Source organism: Anarhichas minor, unplaced genomic scaffold (assembly GCF_050575085.1).
Source record: "Anarhichas minor isolate MPS153535 unplaced genomic scaffold, ASM5057508v1 ptg000033l, whole genome shotgun sequence".
NCBI classification, from domain to species: Eukaryota; Metazoa; Chordata; class Actinopteri; order Perciformes; family Anarhichadidae; genus Anarhichas; species Anarhichas minor.
In genome coordinates this window covers 5527501-5546356 of record NW_027466479.1, presented here as the reverse complement: position 1 = coordinate 5546356, position 18856 = coordinate 5527501, and the positions used below count along the sequence as shown (strand labels likewise).

At 44.4% G+C, this 18856-nt stretch overlaps 1 protein-coding gene across 2 annotated transcripts in view; it reads left to right on the top strand.

Moving 5' to 3' along the window:
• The first annotated feature begins 822 nt into the window (after positions 1-822).
• The window catches only part of LOC142965290 (E3 ubiquitin-protein ligase RNF19B-like), a 29456-nt gene continuing 11422 nt past the window's right edge, over positions 823-18856 (top strand). Inside the window, exons 1-2 of one of the 2 annotated variants that reach the window (XM_076106153.1) lie at positions 823-1114; positions 11632-12881. In XM_076106153.1, the coding sequence (XP_075962268.1) occupies positions 12199-12881 (683 nt within the window). In that variant the 5' untranslated portion in view covers positions 823-1114; positions 11632-12198. Of the gene's footprint in view, positions 1115-11529; positions 12882-18856 lie in introns of those variants that run through there. The other variant, XM_076106154.1, reaches the window with a different exon arrangement.

Sequence of the window (18856 nt, the reverse complement as noted above, 5' to 3'; positions counted from 1 at the left end):
CAAATCCTTTTAGAATTGAATTAATTAAGAGTAAAAAATAGTGTGTTTTGCAGAAAATCATCACCCGTTAGTGATATAATGAATTCCATTATTGATACTGATACATCGGTGCATAAGCAGCATCTTAATGTAGCTGCTCCAGGTGGAGTTAGTTTAAATGCTGTATACACATCTAGTTCTCTTCAGTCCAGTGGGTCACAACCTCGGGTTTGGGATCCTGCAAAGAAAAGTCTTGATACAACAAATTGTTTGCCATTTTTGAAAAAGCTTTTTAGTTGTAAAGCTTTTTTGTTTGATATTAGTTTTAACTCTTTCAATAATTATTTTTGATTAAACCATCAGAGGTTTCCCATCTTTCTGAAATTGTATAAACTGATTCCTTTATGAAAGTAAGTAACTAAAACTGTCAAATAATCAAATAAGAATTACTAGATTTGCCTCTGAAATGTTGTGGCGGAGCATAAAATGAAATACTCAAGTAAGTTAGGTCAGACCTGTACTTGGGTACAGTACTTTAGTAAATCATTAGTTCAGGACATGTCTGAACTTGTAGCAGACAAACACATTATCAGCTTACTGTAACAGAGCACCTCCAGATACTATTGTCTGCTAAGTGCAGTGATAAAACACAATAGCTACCTGGAGTTGAACACAATGCTCTTTGTTTACTTCATCACCAAAACAAAAACACTTCTCAGTTAGTTTCCTTTTGACTCCTCTTTCCCATAAACGCGTCTCGGTTTTTCTTCTCGTAAACGAAGTTCCCGAGGGGCGGTGACGACACGGGGTGGGGTTTCCGTATTGTCTACGGCGTGGAGTCACCGACCGGGGCTTTCCTCCACAACGTCAGAGGGCAGCGGCGGCGAGAGAGAGAGAGAGAGAGACGAGGAACGAGGCGAGCTGCGGAGATTTAACTTTGAGTTTTTAGCGCAGCGCAGGAAAGAGAAAAGGCCGCGGTCACCTGCCGGGAGGTCCCCGAGCGCGAGAGGAGAGAGACGGGCACGTGAACGAAGGAGTGTTTATACTTCCAGCTTTATCGAGACACGCACGGAGGAAGCGAGCGTCGCATCGCTCCCCCAGCCTCTGCCGTCGATGAGAACCGGTCCTAAGCGGGGTAAGTGGCCCGGCAGGGAACGCACCTCCGCTGCATGAGCTGTCAGTCTGACATATCGAGGATTTTAATGAGGTCTACTGCTTTATATAGAACCAGTTAGATAAAGAGAAGCTGCCACTTCAAAGGGAGTGTAGCGGTTTGCCGCCGTAAAGCCTTTCTGTGTGGTTATTAACGGGCATGACGGTCACATTATCTGTGTCTGTCAGTCAGGAGGGTCGACAAAGACCAGGACCACCCGAATTATCAACACAGTGAGGTTCATAATATATCCGTGTTACATGTAGAGAGGAAACAAACCAGTGTCCAGTCTCACAGCCGCTGCATGTCGGGAAATAATCATAAACTCTAAAAACAAAATGTCTTCAGCCCGTACAGTCATCCAGGATGTGTTGGAGTTGAAGTCTTCTCCCTTTTAAAAAACCTCCCCTTCTGCTGTGCCCCTCCCTGGTCACTGTTTGGGCTGAGGACAAGCTGTATTTTCCTGTGGAGAAAGAAAACCAATGCATAGGATTGTGAGTGAGGAGACAGTGGAGCTCAGAACAGGAGGAGATGCTCTGATACTGTGACATGAGCCACACAAACACTCCTCAGGAATATCATGTGGATATTTTGTGGGTTTATTTTGGATTGAGGACAGATTTTTATGATCATGCTTCTCAGAGTGTAAACGGTGGTGTGTTCATTAACGTTCTCTTTGGATGGAGATGAGCAGCACAGATGGAGGCACAGAGTTGTGACCGCTTGAAAAGAAATGACTCCCTTTGAGCTACAATCCACAATTCGATACCAAGACCTCGACCAATAGTAATAATAATGTTATATCGATAAACAGTTCACCGATAAGTGAGACATTTCACCACAGATGAAGCCACATTCCCAGTATATTTCAGGTCATTTATAAACTTTGTCATTATTACATCGTTCATCCATAAACTGCTCAGCACATATATATCGCTCACTATTCGTTTATAAACCAAATTCAAAGCAATCCTTATCAAACATGTTTCCTTAGTTATGCATTTGTTCAAGAAAGGAATGCATTGTACTGATTAATGGACCTTTGTCACAGCAGACATTGTGACGGGTCATAGTAGGGGAAGGCCTGCTATTGAGCCGGCTGGAGTACACCGGGACACACAACTGAGCCATCAGTAATGTTATCTGTTGTTGTTGGTTGTTTATTAACCAAATTCTGCCCAAAACGCCAACACGTTATTTTGTTGGAAGGTGTACCAACCAGATTCCTTTAAAAAACAACAACAGCATATTTATTTGAACGGATGTAAGGTCAAATAATCTCGGTCCATGTCGGCAGCAGTTCCTCCCTCTCGTCACGTGTGTTTAACCGTTACCTCATCCAGAGGAGGTTTGGGTTCCCGTGTCATTGTGTGCTTCAGGTTACAGACAATAGCTGGGAATTACATGCTCAGTTGTCAGACGCACTGGGTGTGTGTGTGTGTGTGTCCGTGTATTGTGCTGCCGTTTCCTCTCTGAAACCTGAATTCATTCTTGGAGTTTAGCTCTGCTACTGCTGCTCACCTCCGTCTCTGTACGGGCCCTCGGTGTGTGTGTGTGTGTGTGTGTGTGTGTGTGTGTTGTAGATATGTGTGTGTTAAGAGGGGCTAAGAGGTTTGTTTTTTGCGACTGTCCCGCCTGCAGGCCTGACATTAAACATTCAACAACGCAGCAGTGTGTCTCCTGAATGCTCCTCTAATTATAGAAGCTCCCAGCCTGATTCCCTCTACCTCCACCTTCCAGAGCATCGCCCTGGACTCTGATTATACTGTATTTGTGTGTGTGTGTGTGTGTGTGTGTGTGTGTGTGTGTGAGTGAGTGAGTGAGTGAGTGAGTGAGTGAGTGAGTGAGTGTGTGTGTGTGTGTGAGTGAGATGTGTTAATGAGAGTCAGTGGGAAAGACAAAAAATGCTAAAACTCTCCATTTGCGTACCCATCTGCCCCCCACTGCATTTATTCCTAAAACTGATAATGTTCAAGGTTTTCTTTCCGATAGATTGATAGATAGAAACACTAAACTGGTTTAAACTTTTCGAATTTGTAATATTTTCCACTTTTTCTGTCCTTTTAATAGTAAATCAAACATAGTTGGGGTTTACATGGCTGTCAAGATAACACAAACAACTTGAAGATGTTTTGCGAGTCCCATCTTTCACTGTTTTATTTTGACACAAACCAAACAATTAATAGATTAATAGACAACATTGTGAATTTAAGATAGTATGAATATTTAGTTGCAGCCAGTGGTGGAGAGTAACTAAGTACATTTACTCAAGTACACACAACATCTCTGAGGGTATTGCCCTTTTTACTTCACTACGTTTACCAAACAACTTCTAGTTACTTTGCAGATTCTGATTACGAATACACGATATAATCAACTAATGCCTTTTGATATATGGATTAAGCTACACTTCAGTAAGAACAGTAGCTGAAATGAGCTCCACCGTTAAATTACACATTAAAGTGATGAACGCATGAATGCATCAATATTTTGACTTTGGTACTTTTACTTAAGTAAGAATTTGAATGCAGCGCTTTAACTTGTAACAGAGTAAAATATCTGAGTACTTTTTCCACCACTGCTTGCAGCCCTACAGTTAAGTACTGAGGTAGTAGTAGTAGTAGTAGAAGTAGTAGTGAGCATCGAAGGCCTTCCCAGGTCTTAGCATGTTCTTTTGTCACAAATTTCCTGACTAAAGTCTTTGCCAGTTTTGCATTATTCTTGTATGGCTTGGTTTATATATCATATATTGATTCTAGCAGCTTTAAATCTACATATTTCATTGATTAACCAGTAGCTAGCAACCAATACCACAGTGTCTGTGGGGTCAGTTGCTACTGACTGTGGTTAGGGCAAAGCAGTCTGACCATCAGGCCGTATCTGTACCAAAACGCAGGTTGTGTTGATATCGGTGTACCCGAACCTACTTATCACATGACTCTATCCCAGTAATGTTCTCAAATATGTTTTGCTCTTTTGCAAACTGGCTGATTTCCCTTCTGTAAAGCAACTCATCGATAAGTCAAAAAGAATGAGAGCGTAGAAGCACATTAGTGTCTGTGACAGCAGCAGATGCAGCGTCATTAAAGTGGCGGTATGGATATTGTCCAACTGTGTGGTTCCTTTCCTCTGAAAAACGGTGTGCAAACATCATCATTAGATAAATACATCTTCTCCCATACACACATTTTATTATTCAAATTCAGTTGGCATTTGCTTTCAGGGTGTCAAAGGGATGCAAATGTTTTATGGTGAGCCGCATTTTGCCAGATGTTTGGATGTTTTTTTAGGGAGGAAGATTATGTGCGCACACACACACACACACACACACACACACACACACACACACAGTGTGCAGCTCTATTGTGAGTGCTGGGCTGGTTTCCTGGGAAGGCCGTCATGTTTGGTTGTCGGGGTGTATCTTCCACAGAACTGCCTCCATTATCTGTAATATTGCTCTCATCACCAACCCGCCCACTCATGCACGCGCCAAAATCCAACCTCCTTGCTTACACAGTAACACCGCATCCACAGCGCTGTGAATGTGGGTGGCCCTGCTGTTCGTAAAGTGTTTCTGGTGTAGATGTGTGAAATATTGACTATAAACAATAAGTACTTCATGTTCTGTGTGACAGTAACTTCAGCTCTCCTCAGGCTGTGTTCAAACTGTTGATTTTCTCTTGAACAAAAAGGCATTCAATGAAACGGCTTCATTTCTCATGTTCATGAGTCCACTTTATTTACAAGGATTATGGCAACATGGGAAAATGTCTTTCACTCAGAACATGTGGTCCTAATCTTTTCTTGTACATGTTATAAAACTTTTGTGAAACTCTTAATATACCATTCGATATTTTCTGATGCAGGATTTGTTCTTTTTGATTGGATACGACTGCGAGTGGTGATACAGACTTACATTCAATGAAATTCAACCAGGCAGTTAGCTCATTTAGCAAAAACATGCTAACACACTAAACATTACCAAAGCGTCCTTAAGCAGCTCCCTAGAGACCACCTCTCATGTTCGTCATCTTAGCTTAGCATAAAGACCGGACCAACAAAAGAGTTTTATTTGACAGTTTCTCAGCATGCTAGTGATTAGCATTAGCAATTTGTGCAAGCGATAAGCATCAGAGCTGGCGATTAGCATGAGCTAATTGAAAGAGTAACTGATGGCTTGATTTCAAGTCCACAGAAAAGAGAGAAAAGCTTGTGCTGTGATTGTTATGCTACACTGGTCATGAAAGCCGACGATGGACGGAGCTGGACGTGTTTTAGAATTTACGGTGGAGAGGCACTTCAGCCTAAACTCTGGGGTTGAGTTACTCTCTAAGAATGGCAGAGAAAGGAGGGGATCATCAGAGGATGTTTCGCTAGTTACCTCAAACACGTTCCCTTATTTCCACCACCATCCCATCAACACCACTACAGTGGTCTACAGCAGGCCTCAGGTGTCACTGTACATCTTTGTGTGTAACTGTGGGATGTTTCAAATGGGCATGGCCTCTCCCAGTGATTAATTCAAAGTTCATTCATAATTTGCGTGGGAGGAGGCGGCAGCGAGGTCACCCGACACACCGTGCACCAGTGTGTCATCATAACCGGGTTAATCAGCCGTGATATCTAATCCGCGGGACTCAGCCGGTCCTTCTGCTCACTGGAAGTAGCCTTGACTTGTGTGTGTGTGTGTGTGTGTGTGTGTGTGTCCGGGTTCCTTTTATTCTTTCTTCCAGGACCAAACGTTCTCACAGACTTCCTCTGAAGTGACGTCGTTTTGCGTGACCTCTGCTTATGAAAGAAGGAACATTTAGTCTCTAATGGTGAGGATGTGCAGTCTGTGCTGGAACTATGTGGTCCATTAAAGCCGTAACCAGCTCAAGGCTGGCCGATGCCTGACAACAGAACAACGGCTACTTCACTGTTTCGCTGGCTAAGTGCAGCTGAAACAACAGAAACCCCATAAAAGCTGTGCTCTCTGGCTTTCATTAGCTACGCTAGCCATGAAGATGTGGCTGCCTCTGTAGTCTTAACAGTCTCTGAACATTTTCAACTTTCTACTGAAATATAGATATCATTTCCACGGTATTGTCAAATGCACTGCTTCCGTGTCACGCTAGCATCCTCCTCGGAGCTTTGAAGCAGCACATTTGCCTTTTTTTATTTGTATGATTAGTTATATGAAGTTTAAAGTTGAGCTGCGATTACTCTGTAGAAGCATAAGAATTAGACAGAAATGCATCTTTACAACAGGGTCAGGGTTTACTTTGTTACCTCAGTGCCTATTAGCTGATGGTCTGTAACTAGCTCATTCCTCCCCAAACACACACACACACACACGCACACACACGCCTAATACATTATTAGCTCCTGTGTTGAGTAGGGGACCACCTGTTCCGTCCAGAGACCGTCGGCCCCCGGTTCTCAGATTAGCATGGTTTTAGTCAGCCTCACTACAAACAGTCTGAGCCCAGCCGGCTCTCCGTGGATCTGTCTGTTCATGTTAAAGCAAAGTCATCAGTCACTTCAGACTGCAGGCTTTTAGCCGAGGCTCTTATCCAAAGTGATAAAACGCATTAGAACGCCGAGTGCAACAACTCGATCATCTATTTGGTGAAACATTAGACGGAGAAATGTTCCGAGATGACTATTGTTTTGGGTTTTGTGTGACTGCAGTGAGCGCCGTTTCAATCAACAGTTTTTAATATCACATATGCTTTTGGTTGATATATATATATATATATAGAATGTGTTGTGACACACTCAGGCATGGGAACACAGCTGTGAGAAGTGAAAGTTCAGAGCCAGAGAAGCCGGCCAACTTTCCCGGGAACCAACAAAGAAGATAAACAGCAAAGAAGTTCTCAGGAACAGACGGGCCTCAGGACATTTAATAAATACTGAGTTCGGCAGAATGGGAAGAAACATAATGGTGTGATTATGTGACCGCAAAAAGGCTGCAGTGCGTCATCTGAAAGTGGCGGAAGTACTCTATCAAGTACTGCACTTAGGTACTACTTGTACATTACTCGAGTCCTTTACGCTACTTAACACTTCTACTTCACTTCCTTTCAAGAAATACATATTCTTCTTTTTACTACATTTAGCAGCTAGAGTTACAAGTTACTTACTGTGTGTGTGTGTGTGTGTGTGTGGTAGTGTGAATCCTGTGCAGACCTGTCAAGGCTGACAGTGAATCATCTTGTTGCATAACAGCAATCAGCTCTGACAACAGCACACCTGTAGCACACATCTTATTATGTGTGTGTGTGTGTGTGTTCATTCTTCATTACGGCCTCTCTAATGTGGAATAACCTGCCAGAGAAACCCACGCAAGCTGAATCACTTCAGTCTTATGAACACTTATTAAATATTTATTTATCCTATTTATGTTATTTATTAAAAAACTAAACAGCCTCATTGATTCTTAACATTTGCTTATGTTGCATTGTTTTATATATCTCTTAATGCTCCGTTCAGTGATGTGTAAACTGGTGAATGCTGCCATAAAAGTAGTTACTCAGTTTTAGGTTTTAATTCATTAATTAATTGTTCAGTGTACAACCAGTCGTGGAGAGAGGACTACAGGGCTGTTGTATTTGAATGCACTAGTTTCAGCTCGGTGTACCTAATAAACTGAGCGTGTGTACACACTGGTTTGTGAGCGCGTGATGCCAGTCGCAGCATGTCCGTTGGCCTTGCCCTGCTGCAGGGAGAGACTGGAGAAGTGCTGAGGCATAAACTCAGCTTCTAAAGCTGAACCGTGTGTCTGAAAGCTGCTGAGGACAGATTGCCTGCGGAACACACCGGTCTGTCTCTCTCGCTCTAGTTCAGGAGAACCCATTATGGACCTGGAATGGGGCTGTAAGGTTTCATTGTGGGATTGTTCATCGTTCTAGTTTGAACGTCCCACAAAGACACAAGATTAAAAGCCCCACTAGTGGCCTCTGGAGGCCCAAAATACAAAGATTGGATTGAACAAACAACTTATTTCTGATGTTAGATCTGACCAGAGGTGAGACTGACATGTTTAGTTTGTCCTGAAGTTGTACAAGCTGGAGGAAAGACCATTGAGTCATTACAATCAACAGGTGTTATTCCTATTTAGGGAACGGAGGTGTTTTGGGCAAATTTGACATTTTGGTCCGAGGGTGGGACTAGATGAAATTAATTAATGTTCATGCTGGTACAGTAGTACAGATCTGGGAGCAGGTGTTGAGGTTATCTTTGTCAAATGGACAGAACAGACACAGTTGGTTGCAGTTGAGCCTTATTTTAGAGGGGTTAACTAAAGGGTCTACCCTGTGGTGAGGAGCCATTAGTAAGCAAAACAAGAACCCCTCAGTGACCTCCATCCATTTCATTTTTAAGACAATAGCTAATGCTGCATTCAATGCCACATTTAGCAGCTGAAGAGCCCACGCTGCGCTACCTCTCAGTAGGGCTCTTGTGGCCATATTTATCTCTTCCTTCTGCCTCAACAGGAAGTGAACTCTGCTAAACTCACATGGCTTCACTTGAAATCTGAACAAATACCACAGGCAAGGAACAGAGAGCCTACATTAGATAAATCCACAACAACGACATGAGTTATACCAACAATTCTAAAAAATAAAATACATACAGTGGAGTAAAAAATACAATATTTGCCTCTGAATCGTGAAGTAAAAGTAAAAAAGTGGCCTCAGTGCAATACTTGAGTAAATACCCTTTTCACGTGACATTCCACCACCGGAGATATCACACCTTATAAACCAGGGTGTTTCTGTCCTGAGGACACACACTGCTGCTTTCATTCCAGCCTTCATTTCACTTCATTGCACAGATGGCTGGAGGAAAAACCAGCAGCCGTCTTCGTCCTGACAACCAGCTCTGAGCTGTGAAAACTTCAGTCAACAGTTTAATCTTGCAATCATAATCTTTGTTTGCATTCAATTTGCATGATGTTATCTACAAACCAACACACACACACACACACACACACACACACAGAGTCACAGACACGTTCACGAACCAGTTTATTTCCACTGAACATTTGTTTTTTGTCAAGACTGATTGAATTTGTATCTGAAGCTTTGGAGAAGCTGTGTGTGTGTGTGTGTGTGTGTGTGTGTGTGTGTGTGTGTGTGTGTGTGTGTGTGTGTGCGTGTGCGCTGAATTGAGCAGCAGTGGAGTAGGAGGACAAGTGTGGAACAAAGTATGTGTGTTGAGCATGTTGATAACAAATCAGGTTCAGATTGTGAAGTTCTCAGGCTGTTCAGACCATATCTGCCAAAGGACGCCATGATGATCACTCACACACACACACACACACACACACACACACACACACACTCATAAGATGAAGGCCTGTTTATCTGTCCTATCTCACTGGATCACACTGGACTAGTGTTACCCGGTCTCCTCTGGTAATTTGTCATAATAGTTGAGGTTGACTGTGATCTTTATTCTGTGGAAATCTGCCATGTGTGTAACTTGTGACGTAAAAATTCCACCGCATTTCGCCAAACAACGGTCAAGTGATGATATTAATCCCGTGCAGATCTGCATCTCTGTGATGTTCCTTTTTTGTTGTTGTTGCAATAACTCAGAGACGAGCGGCTGAAGAGATCTGACACGAGATGAAGAAATGCGTCTCGTTTGACGTCGCCTCCTCTGAGAATCAGGAAATCTTTATCAGCACTCGACAATCTCTCCTCCTAAAAACAAACAAAAGCAAGCAGTGTGTCGGCGTGTGTGTTGTCACACGTGATGTCAGAGGTGTTTCTTCATCAGCGTGTTTGGGCAACGGCTTGTAATTCAAAGTAAGGCATTGAATGCAGGATGTTTACTTGTAGTGTAGTATTTTCACGGTGTGGTTATAGTACTTTTACTGAAGAAAAGGATCTGAATACTTCTGCGACGCTATCGCCTTGACAAAATGAATCCACAGACAGACAGACATATAAACACCTGGTGAAGCCCTCTGAAATGCCTCTGTGGTAGTTCTGCTACAGCAGGCGTTTCCATGACCACCGTTGGCCCCGGTGACTCCCACGCACACGTCACACGGTGACACCAGCTGGTAACAACGTTCTGTTATGACCTGAGATCAGCCTCTCTTTAGCCTGAAGACGTCTCTCTGTCTGCCTGCTCCCCAGTGATTGGTCAGCTAATCTGTCAATCACCTGAGCACACGCAGGTCACAATCTCCTCAATGGTCTGACATATACCGGGTCAGCACTACTGGTGTGTGTGTGTGTGTGTGTGTCTGGCCTTCAGCCACAATCTGATTTGTGAGCTCTGAGTCAGTCGCTCGCTGGTCACAGACAGAGAACCAGAAAACATGTGCACCGCTGTGGGAGTGTGTTTGTGCTTCTTGAGTGCTTTAAATTCACTTTAGTATTGATCTGTTGTGTCCTAATTGACATTTTGTGCTGCTCAAAAAGCTTCTCTGAAATGTCTTGTTTGGACTCGGTGGTGCACGTTTCCTCTCATTCTTTCAACACAACAATAAAGAAACAAATAAACATTTAGAAAAACTCAGCAGTCACAATATTCTCACACAGCAACACAAAGCAAATGTATAATGAAAACATAACATGCTTCGTAATAACACACGAGAGCTGTTTCAGTGTCACACACACACACTCCTTAACATAAGCTCACAGCCTGTAATTGTAGCGAGGACACAGGATGTAATTACACGTGTGTGTGTGTGTGTGTGTACATAATTATCACTTTTCACTTGTAGAGGTGTGTGTGTGGGTGTGTATACAGTATATGTAGCGAATGTGTGTGTATGTAAATTTGCAGGTTTAGACGTGTTTTTTTACGTGTGTAAGTGTTTTTATGTCTGTTTTTAGGATTTGGAAGTGTCGATTTTTACAAACTAAGAACATGTACTTGTGTGTGTGTGTGTGTGTGTGTGTGTGTGTGTGTATATTTATATGTGTGTCCTTGTGTTTTTATTTACCAGTGTAATGCTTATATGTGTCTGACTGTGTGTGTCTGTGTGTGTGTGTGTGTGTGTGTGTGTGTGTGTGTGTGTGTGTGTGTGTGTGTGTGTGTGTTCACAAGTGCCAGAGTCACAGAGCGGGTCGCTGTTTGCCTCGCTCATAGTGAGCGTCACCATGGCAACGGCACTAGCAGCGCAGTGTGAAGTGGAGGAAGAGCTTTGCGGTGCTCAGCGTGACAGAGAGACGCGGAGAGACTGGTTCCACATGAACGACTGGGCGATGATGTCACTTATTTCAGTCGCTGTTTACTAAAAACTTAACTAGAGTTTACCTTTTGATTATGTTTTTTAACCCACGCAGGACAGCAGTATCTGTGTGTAACAGTATGCGTGTGTATTTAATGTAATCAGTAATTATCAGTCCAGGGTCACAAGAGTTAAGGATCAAACTGAGAGAGAGAGAGAGAGAGAGAGAGAGAGAGAGAGAGAGAGAGAGAGAGAGAGAGAGGTGTGTCCTACTGAGCATGCTCTTTGTACTAACTTCCTGCTCTCCTCCTCCTGACAGAAAAGACCGGCTTTCAACAAAAGCAGAGAGGAAGACGAGCGGAGGAGCAGCTCTGAACACAGCTGGGAGAATTCAATCCACACTGAGGAATAATCACAGTGTTCAGACTGAACTCTGCCCTGTGGATGTTTCTCTTTCTCTTTTTCTTTTTTACCCTCATTCACTGGAACGGACATTAATCTTTTTGAGAATCACCTCGACGTCTGCCTGGGAGATGACAGACTTGCCGCTTTCTCTTCTTCGTGAACGTTTTGACAGAGTTTGAGTGAAACTCCGGGAGCAGACGGGGATTCTTTTCTTTCTTTTTTTCCCCTCTGTACTTTGAACAATCTCTTTCATTTTCTGTTTTGTACGTCGTCGTCATCTCACTCTTGTCTTTTCCTGATATCGTTTGGTTTCTCATAACAGGAAGAGAAGGAGGTGACTGACTAAAGTTCTAGTTTGGCTTTCACCAGGGGACAAGTCCTCCCTTGTGTGTGTGTGTGTTTTTGTGTTGGAGCGTCCCTCTGCGATACATTACCGTGTCTCAGGGAGACAATAACCGGCCCTGTGTGTCCTTCTGGGAAAATGGGATCAGAAAAGGACTCAGAGTCACCTCACTCCTCTGTGAGCGGCGTCCCCAACCCTAAGTGCCGCGCGGCGGGCAAACGCCAGGGCCGCATCTCCTTTCACAGCCTCTTCAACAGCAAGCGAGGCTCTCGTGGCGCCAGGGGCCCAAAGGGAGGAGCCGCCACCCCTTTATCCCATCACCACCAGCTTCATCACACGCAACAACAGCTCCTCCCTACTGCCTTGAACTCGGCGCCCGCCGCAGCCTCCGCCGCGCCCACGACGACAACGACGACGACGACCACCGCAGCCACCGCGACCACCGGGGACGCCTCCAACTGCACCCTGTCAAAGCCGCTCTCCTCCAGCGAGCCATCCCTGGTTGGAGACCCATCCTCTGAGGAGGCCGACCTCCTGGAGTGCCCCCTGTGCCTGGTGCGCAAGCCCTCCGAGCAGCTCCCCGAGCTGCTGGGATGCAGCCACCGCTCCTGCCTCTGCTGCCTGCGGCAGTACCTCCGCATCGAGATCACGGAGAGCCGAGTCCAGCTCAGCTGCCCCGAATGTGCCGAGAGACTGTCCCCGCGGCAGGTGGCGGACATCTTGGATGACGCGGCCCTGCTGGACAAGTATGAGGAGTTCCTGCTGCGGAGGTGCCTCGCCTCCGACCCAGACTGCCGATGGTGCCCGGCGCCCGACTGCGGGTAAGACACTGTCCACGATGTCCCCACTGCTGTCTTCTTCATCCTCTTCATCTGTTCTCATTTTCAGGAATCTTTCTGTTTCTATGATATTGTCAAGTGTATTTAATCTGTTGTCCAGCAGCAAACAGCTGCCAGGCTACGTGTTTATGACTCTTTATGAATAACCCTTATTACCAGCCCCGACAGCTGTTTCACCCTGTGAGTCTGTGTGTGTGTCATCATGGCAAAATGTGATCCTGGAGACACCTGCTGTAGCAGAACTAGCACAAAGGAGGTTCTGAGTAATTTGCTAGATGTTTCTATGTCTGTGGACAGGTTATGTCATCGTGTTAGCATCGCAGCCGTGCAAGATTCAGTCACCAAACTTAACCAACGTAAAGGAGTTAGATGGATGGATGTGGTCCGAGCAAGGGGGGTAGGAAATGGAACTTCGTGCCCCTGGCTGGATTTGAACCTCGCGGCTAGCGTCATCCTATCGCAAGATGCAAGTGTTCATTGTACGGCTGCAACTTATATTTGTGCGATGAATCATTCGGTAGTCTGTTCGTCGGTGTTTTAAAAAAAGCCCCATCATGAAACGATCAGATATCACCAAACGTTAAAATCCCAAAAAACAGGAAAGCAGAGCGACTGGTTGATTGTTTGGCAATCATTTTGGTAATCTATGAAACTTTTATAAAAGTTTCATAGATTACCAAAATGATTGCCAAACAATCACCTGTCAGCCGACCAATAGATGAATCAACGTATTGTTTCAGCACCAGCACAGTGGACTGTGTGAGCACAATGAGGACATTCTGACTCGTCCTCATAGGGGGGGAAAAGGACAATTTAAGTGTTGTAGCTCATTTGTTTCCATCTTCCTGTTTCTTTGACATCATCAAGTCATCTGATCAGAGATTCAGCTTCAGAACACTGAAGGGAAATCACCTTGTGTGGTGAATAAAAACAAATCATTGTCAGAACAGAAACTAAACTAGTGTGAGTGAGACAAAAAGTGAAAGCCGTAGCGAAGCCGGAAGCCTTTCTTTATCTGTTTGATGAGTAGCAGGAAGCTGTTTTATATCTGAGAACGTGTCATTTAGTTGTAGTCTGGACAAATATTCAGATGTACATGTCACAGCCTTATCTGGTTCTTGGATGAAGAAGTCATCGACTGTTAGCTCACATTAGTGCTTGTTTGGCAGCATTGCTAATGAGAGGACTGCTGTTATATATCATCATTCTCGCCTCCACTTGTCTATTAAACCTTTTCTCTCACTCCCTCTTCCTCTTTCTCCCTCGTCCTCTCCCTCTGATGCACCAAACCGCTCGCTCACTCGCTGTCCGCTTATTTCCTCATTCTTTCCACTGTAATTGCCCCGATTTCAGATGAACCGTATTGCTTCAGAGTCCAGATAAGGAACCAGCTTGGCCTGCTCTGTTAGAGAGAGAGAGAGACGGGCGGAGGAAGTTGAAACTGTAACTGGGTTAGAGGGCCTTGTGGCCGGAGGAGTGCAGAGTGAGATGGGTCTGGAGGTTGAGCAGCTCTCGTTAGGTTTCTGGAACAAATTGGAGGCGTTTGTTTCATCATAGAAAGCAAGAGTGATTCACTGTGTGTGTGTGTGTGGGTCGGAGGAGCGCAGATATTCGATGGTGTTTTTCTTCTGTGGTGTTGTACAGTGATACTGGTGGCAGGGGAAGGCCAAAGCGTCTGTGTGGTGTATCTCTGCATAAATCTGTCTATTTGTGCCTTTGTGTCTGTGCATTTCTGTTGGTTTCGGTGTCTCCATGACGCCACGCCCCCGACATAAAGGGTGAGAGGTTTTCTAATATATTCAATGGTCTGTATGCTGTGTAAATGTGTCTGCTCTAAGGGGAGGTACGAGAAGAAACGTCATTGAAATCAAAACGGGTAGTTAAGTCATGTTTAAATTGGTAAGGGTTCATCTTCTGGGGAGTGCGAAAGACTTTTCAAAGAAGAAATAACAAAAAAATTTAATTTACATGGAAAAACTTGAATTCCAACACAATAAAGTGCAGCGGAAATGAGCACGAGTAATGTACCTTGGACCTGTACCTTCATAGTGATTGACAAGCCCTCGGGGCTCCAGGTACTTGTTGTATTACTAGACAGGATGGACGGGGGCTAGCTGGTTAGCATGCTCATTGAGTAGATATCTCTGCTGCACAATACATAGACGTCTTTGACATGAAGTCCACACTGTAACCTCTTCAGACTTGTTGTAAACTAACATTCTGTCCAGACCTGACGCATTGCAGCTTTAAAGAGGCTCTTTGGCTCAGCCCTTGCACAGGCTGCTGTCATACTTTTGTGTCTGATTTTACAGCTCATGACTTGTGTGAGATAAACTCTGAGGCTCCGTCCCTGAGACCGAGAGCCGAGGGAGACATTCTAGCCATACCTCATGGAAAAAATGTTTCGGGTTGGGTTTCTAAAGGTCAAAGATAAGCAGACGGGGGTTGGATGTTAGTCAGTACGTGATAAGTCAACAAAAAACAAAGTCTGTGTGTGTTTGCATGAGCTGTACCGTTGGAAGAGAGGTCGACCGCTGGGCTGACCCACATATTAACCATCCTGTCTGACGCCAGCAGTGACTCACCAGCTCACTAAATCAGACAAGTTGATGAAGTACAAATTATTATTCGCCACAAACAGCCCCGGCTGGAGACAGAGAAACAGCTCTATGCAAACACACACACACACACACACACACAGCTTCAGACTTGCTTCCACAGAAACAGTGAAATAGGTGTGAATATATTCAGTATAACTGTGAATGGAGTCTTTACCGCACAGAACAAAATTGTGTTTGTGTGTGTGTGTGTGTGTGTGTGTGTGTGTTTTGTTGCATATTGTCCCACTTGTAGGAAAGGTATGTACTGTAAATGTGACCTGGTTTTTGGATGTTTTCTCTTTTGAAAGATATCCAGTAGACAATGAGGGTGACTGACGAGTGAAAGATGAACACAGGCTGAGTTTAGATCCAGCGGGAACACCTTCTGGACCAAATACACAAAGCTAGCAACTAGCTGGTGAACATAGTGGAGCACTTAAAGAGACAAATGTTTCCCCCAGGAGACGGAGAGCTCAAAGCAGAGTGACTATCACGATTCATCAGGTGGACAAACGTCACGGCAAATGAATGCTAATGTTGCTCCGTATGCTTTAGGGCGGGGCTACCTTGTGATTGACAGGTCACTACCACGGCGTCTGTGAGTTGTCTGTGTTTTCATCATAGAACGTTAACCCTTTCACAGTGTGTTTTCACTTCATGTAACATTTTTTTGTTGACGGCCAAAATGCCGAAGTCGAGGCTTTAAAACTATAGTCCATGAAGCGATGGGGGACGTGACTATGTCCACTTCATATACGACAGAAACCTCATTAAACATCAGATAAACTAAGTGATACTGCAACGAGAAGCCTCGTCTGGGTCCTCAACCAAAACAGTGACACATCACACGAAACAAACACACACGGGTCCTCTGTCTTTTGATTTCAGTGCTTTCTGCAAAAAGAAGAAGAAGCAAAATGATCTACTTAAACTCTGGTAAATCTCTGTGACTTCTCATCTGAACCACTTTAACACGTCTGACCCGCCCGCCTCATCCGGCCTTTACGGTCTCGGCCCGCGTGATTGAGAACAAAGAGCACCGTCTCCTCTCTGGCTGTCAGTTGCCATGGCAACTATCGGTGCGGCATATAGAGGGAGCGTTGCCAGGGGTAACGGGAGTCGGGACTTAATTAGACGGATCGATACGTACTCGCCCTGGACTCGCCGTACATGTGCCTGCGTGACATTGCTCTGGATTTGGTGCCACGTAATGTGTTGTCCGTGTTTCTGTGTGCGTCAGGCACCCTGGTGTTAAACACAGCCTGCTGTTAGTGTGTTGTAACGTTGCATTTACGAGCTCAGCAGGATTCCCAGGTGGCCCCCGCTGGAGAGGAACACTGACAGGACGTTTCCTCTCAACACGCAACACGTCAGCACTCGTGAAACTCCTCCCCTGAATCTGTCTCGTTGTATTTACATCTCGGCTTTAGCCTCCTCTTGTTTTTATCTTATCTCTTATCTCTCTGCGTTTGTCTCTTCTCCCGTCCTGGAAATGTCAGCGCAGAATTGCTCTCGTCGCAGCATCAAAATCCACCAATCGTGAGGCAGCTGTGACGTGGGATGCTCTCCCAGGGAAAAGCTGCCGTGGCAACCTGTTCTTTGTACCGCAACACGTCCAGAGTTAGCCAGATGAGGAGCACGCTTAAATGCTCTATCGCTTTATGTTTGTTCTCTAGTTGTTCTTTAGCCAGCTGCACGTAGGCTGTGGGGGTCTGTCCGTCTGTCCGCTATCGGACGGATTGCCATGATCCAGACATTCATGATCACCGCAGGATGAATTGTCATCTTTAGTGCAGCTTTTCTCTTTTTTTAATCACTGTGTAGATTTTAAGGACAAAAGTACATCCATTTAAATCCTGTGGCACCCCACAGTAAATACAGAAGACAGTCACAATATGAACGTTGTAACTTGGAAGTTGGACTTTGGTTCATTCGGTAGGGATAAATACATATACATAGAGAGTTGCACAACAATTATCCAATGCACTGTATCACAGCATTTTTAGCTACTGCTAATTTGCAATACCTGGGGGGCTAATGAAAGTTTTACATTGTTTTTATTCAAAAATGTACTGTAGTATTTTTGAAGTTATCATAAAGCAGCACTTTTTAAACTTTTAGGTGAAGTTATTTGAATTTAATTTAATTTTGAGCATGTTTAGCTGGCAAGAACGTCGGAGAATCCCCCCAAAAGATGAGATGTTATGTCACCGCACACATTCATTTAAATCTATTGATATACGAGACATCACTATGAAGCTTAGTGGTAGAAAATCATCTGATGTCAAAATCAGAGAAGAGATGAGGAGTTTTGTTTTGGATCACTTTTCTTCCTCTGACCAAGAGAGAAATGGTTCAGGAACGTGCTTTCTCGTGAGGAGCTTGCTCAGTACTCGTTTGACACTCTGCTGTTCAAACTTGAACCAGAACATTGATGTTGCAACAAAAAAAAAAGCATCTATTATCTCTGTGGTTTGTGTTTCCCTTCGTAGAATCAAAAGTCTGTTCAGTCATTTAAGCGTTGAGGCCTTTGAAGCCTGCTGAGAACAGGGTGCACAGTTTGTTTCATCACTACAGACGCTTTGAGGCAGACGTGCGCGTCTAAATCCTCACAGACGCAGGGTGAAGCGTCTCTCTGCAGGAATGCCAGCTCTCCTCTCGTCTTGTCCCGAGAAAGCGAACTCTTGTCTCCTCCGATACGCTTTGGTTTATTTCCCGCAGCCTGTCACTGCCGTCTGAAGAGCTGCTAATGAGCGACATGTTGGGCCCGGCGTGTTGGAAGCATGCCAGAACAATTATAAGTTGGCCGTGTTGGAACTAACGTGCAGAAAACTGCCATCGTCTTTGTTTTATCCGGGAAGCAAAAAGGCAGAAAAATGTGTAGCTTTTGTTTTCACTCCTCCAGCATGTTTTCTCCCACTTAGCTTGGTGACAATATTTGATGACTGGCCTCCTTTGTGATTCCTTCAGTGATTGATAGCCAGTAACTCAGTCTCTCTCTCTCTCTCTCTCTCTCTCTCTCTCTCTCTCTCAGCCTTTTTTGTCCTTACTGTTATAAAACGTCACCCTTTTTTGCTGTATGGACCATTATTTGCTCAGACGTGTACTCACCTCACCTCAGTACACAACTGAAGAGTGGGTCGTCTGCTGTAGTTGCATTGAGTATATACAGTATATTCTTCATGAAGTTTTCACCTCCACAGAGAAAGCTAGCTTAGTTGTGGGTCTGTCTGTTTGATTGTACCAGGATATTTAAAAAACAAAACATAAGAAATATCAAAGAAGTTTGGTGGAAAGTTCGACCACAGGCTGAGGAACAAGTGGTTTGTTCAGGGGATTTCTGAATGTTACAAAGCT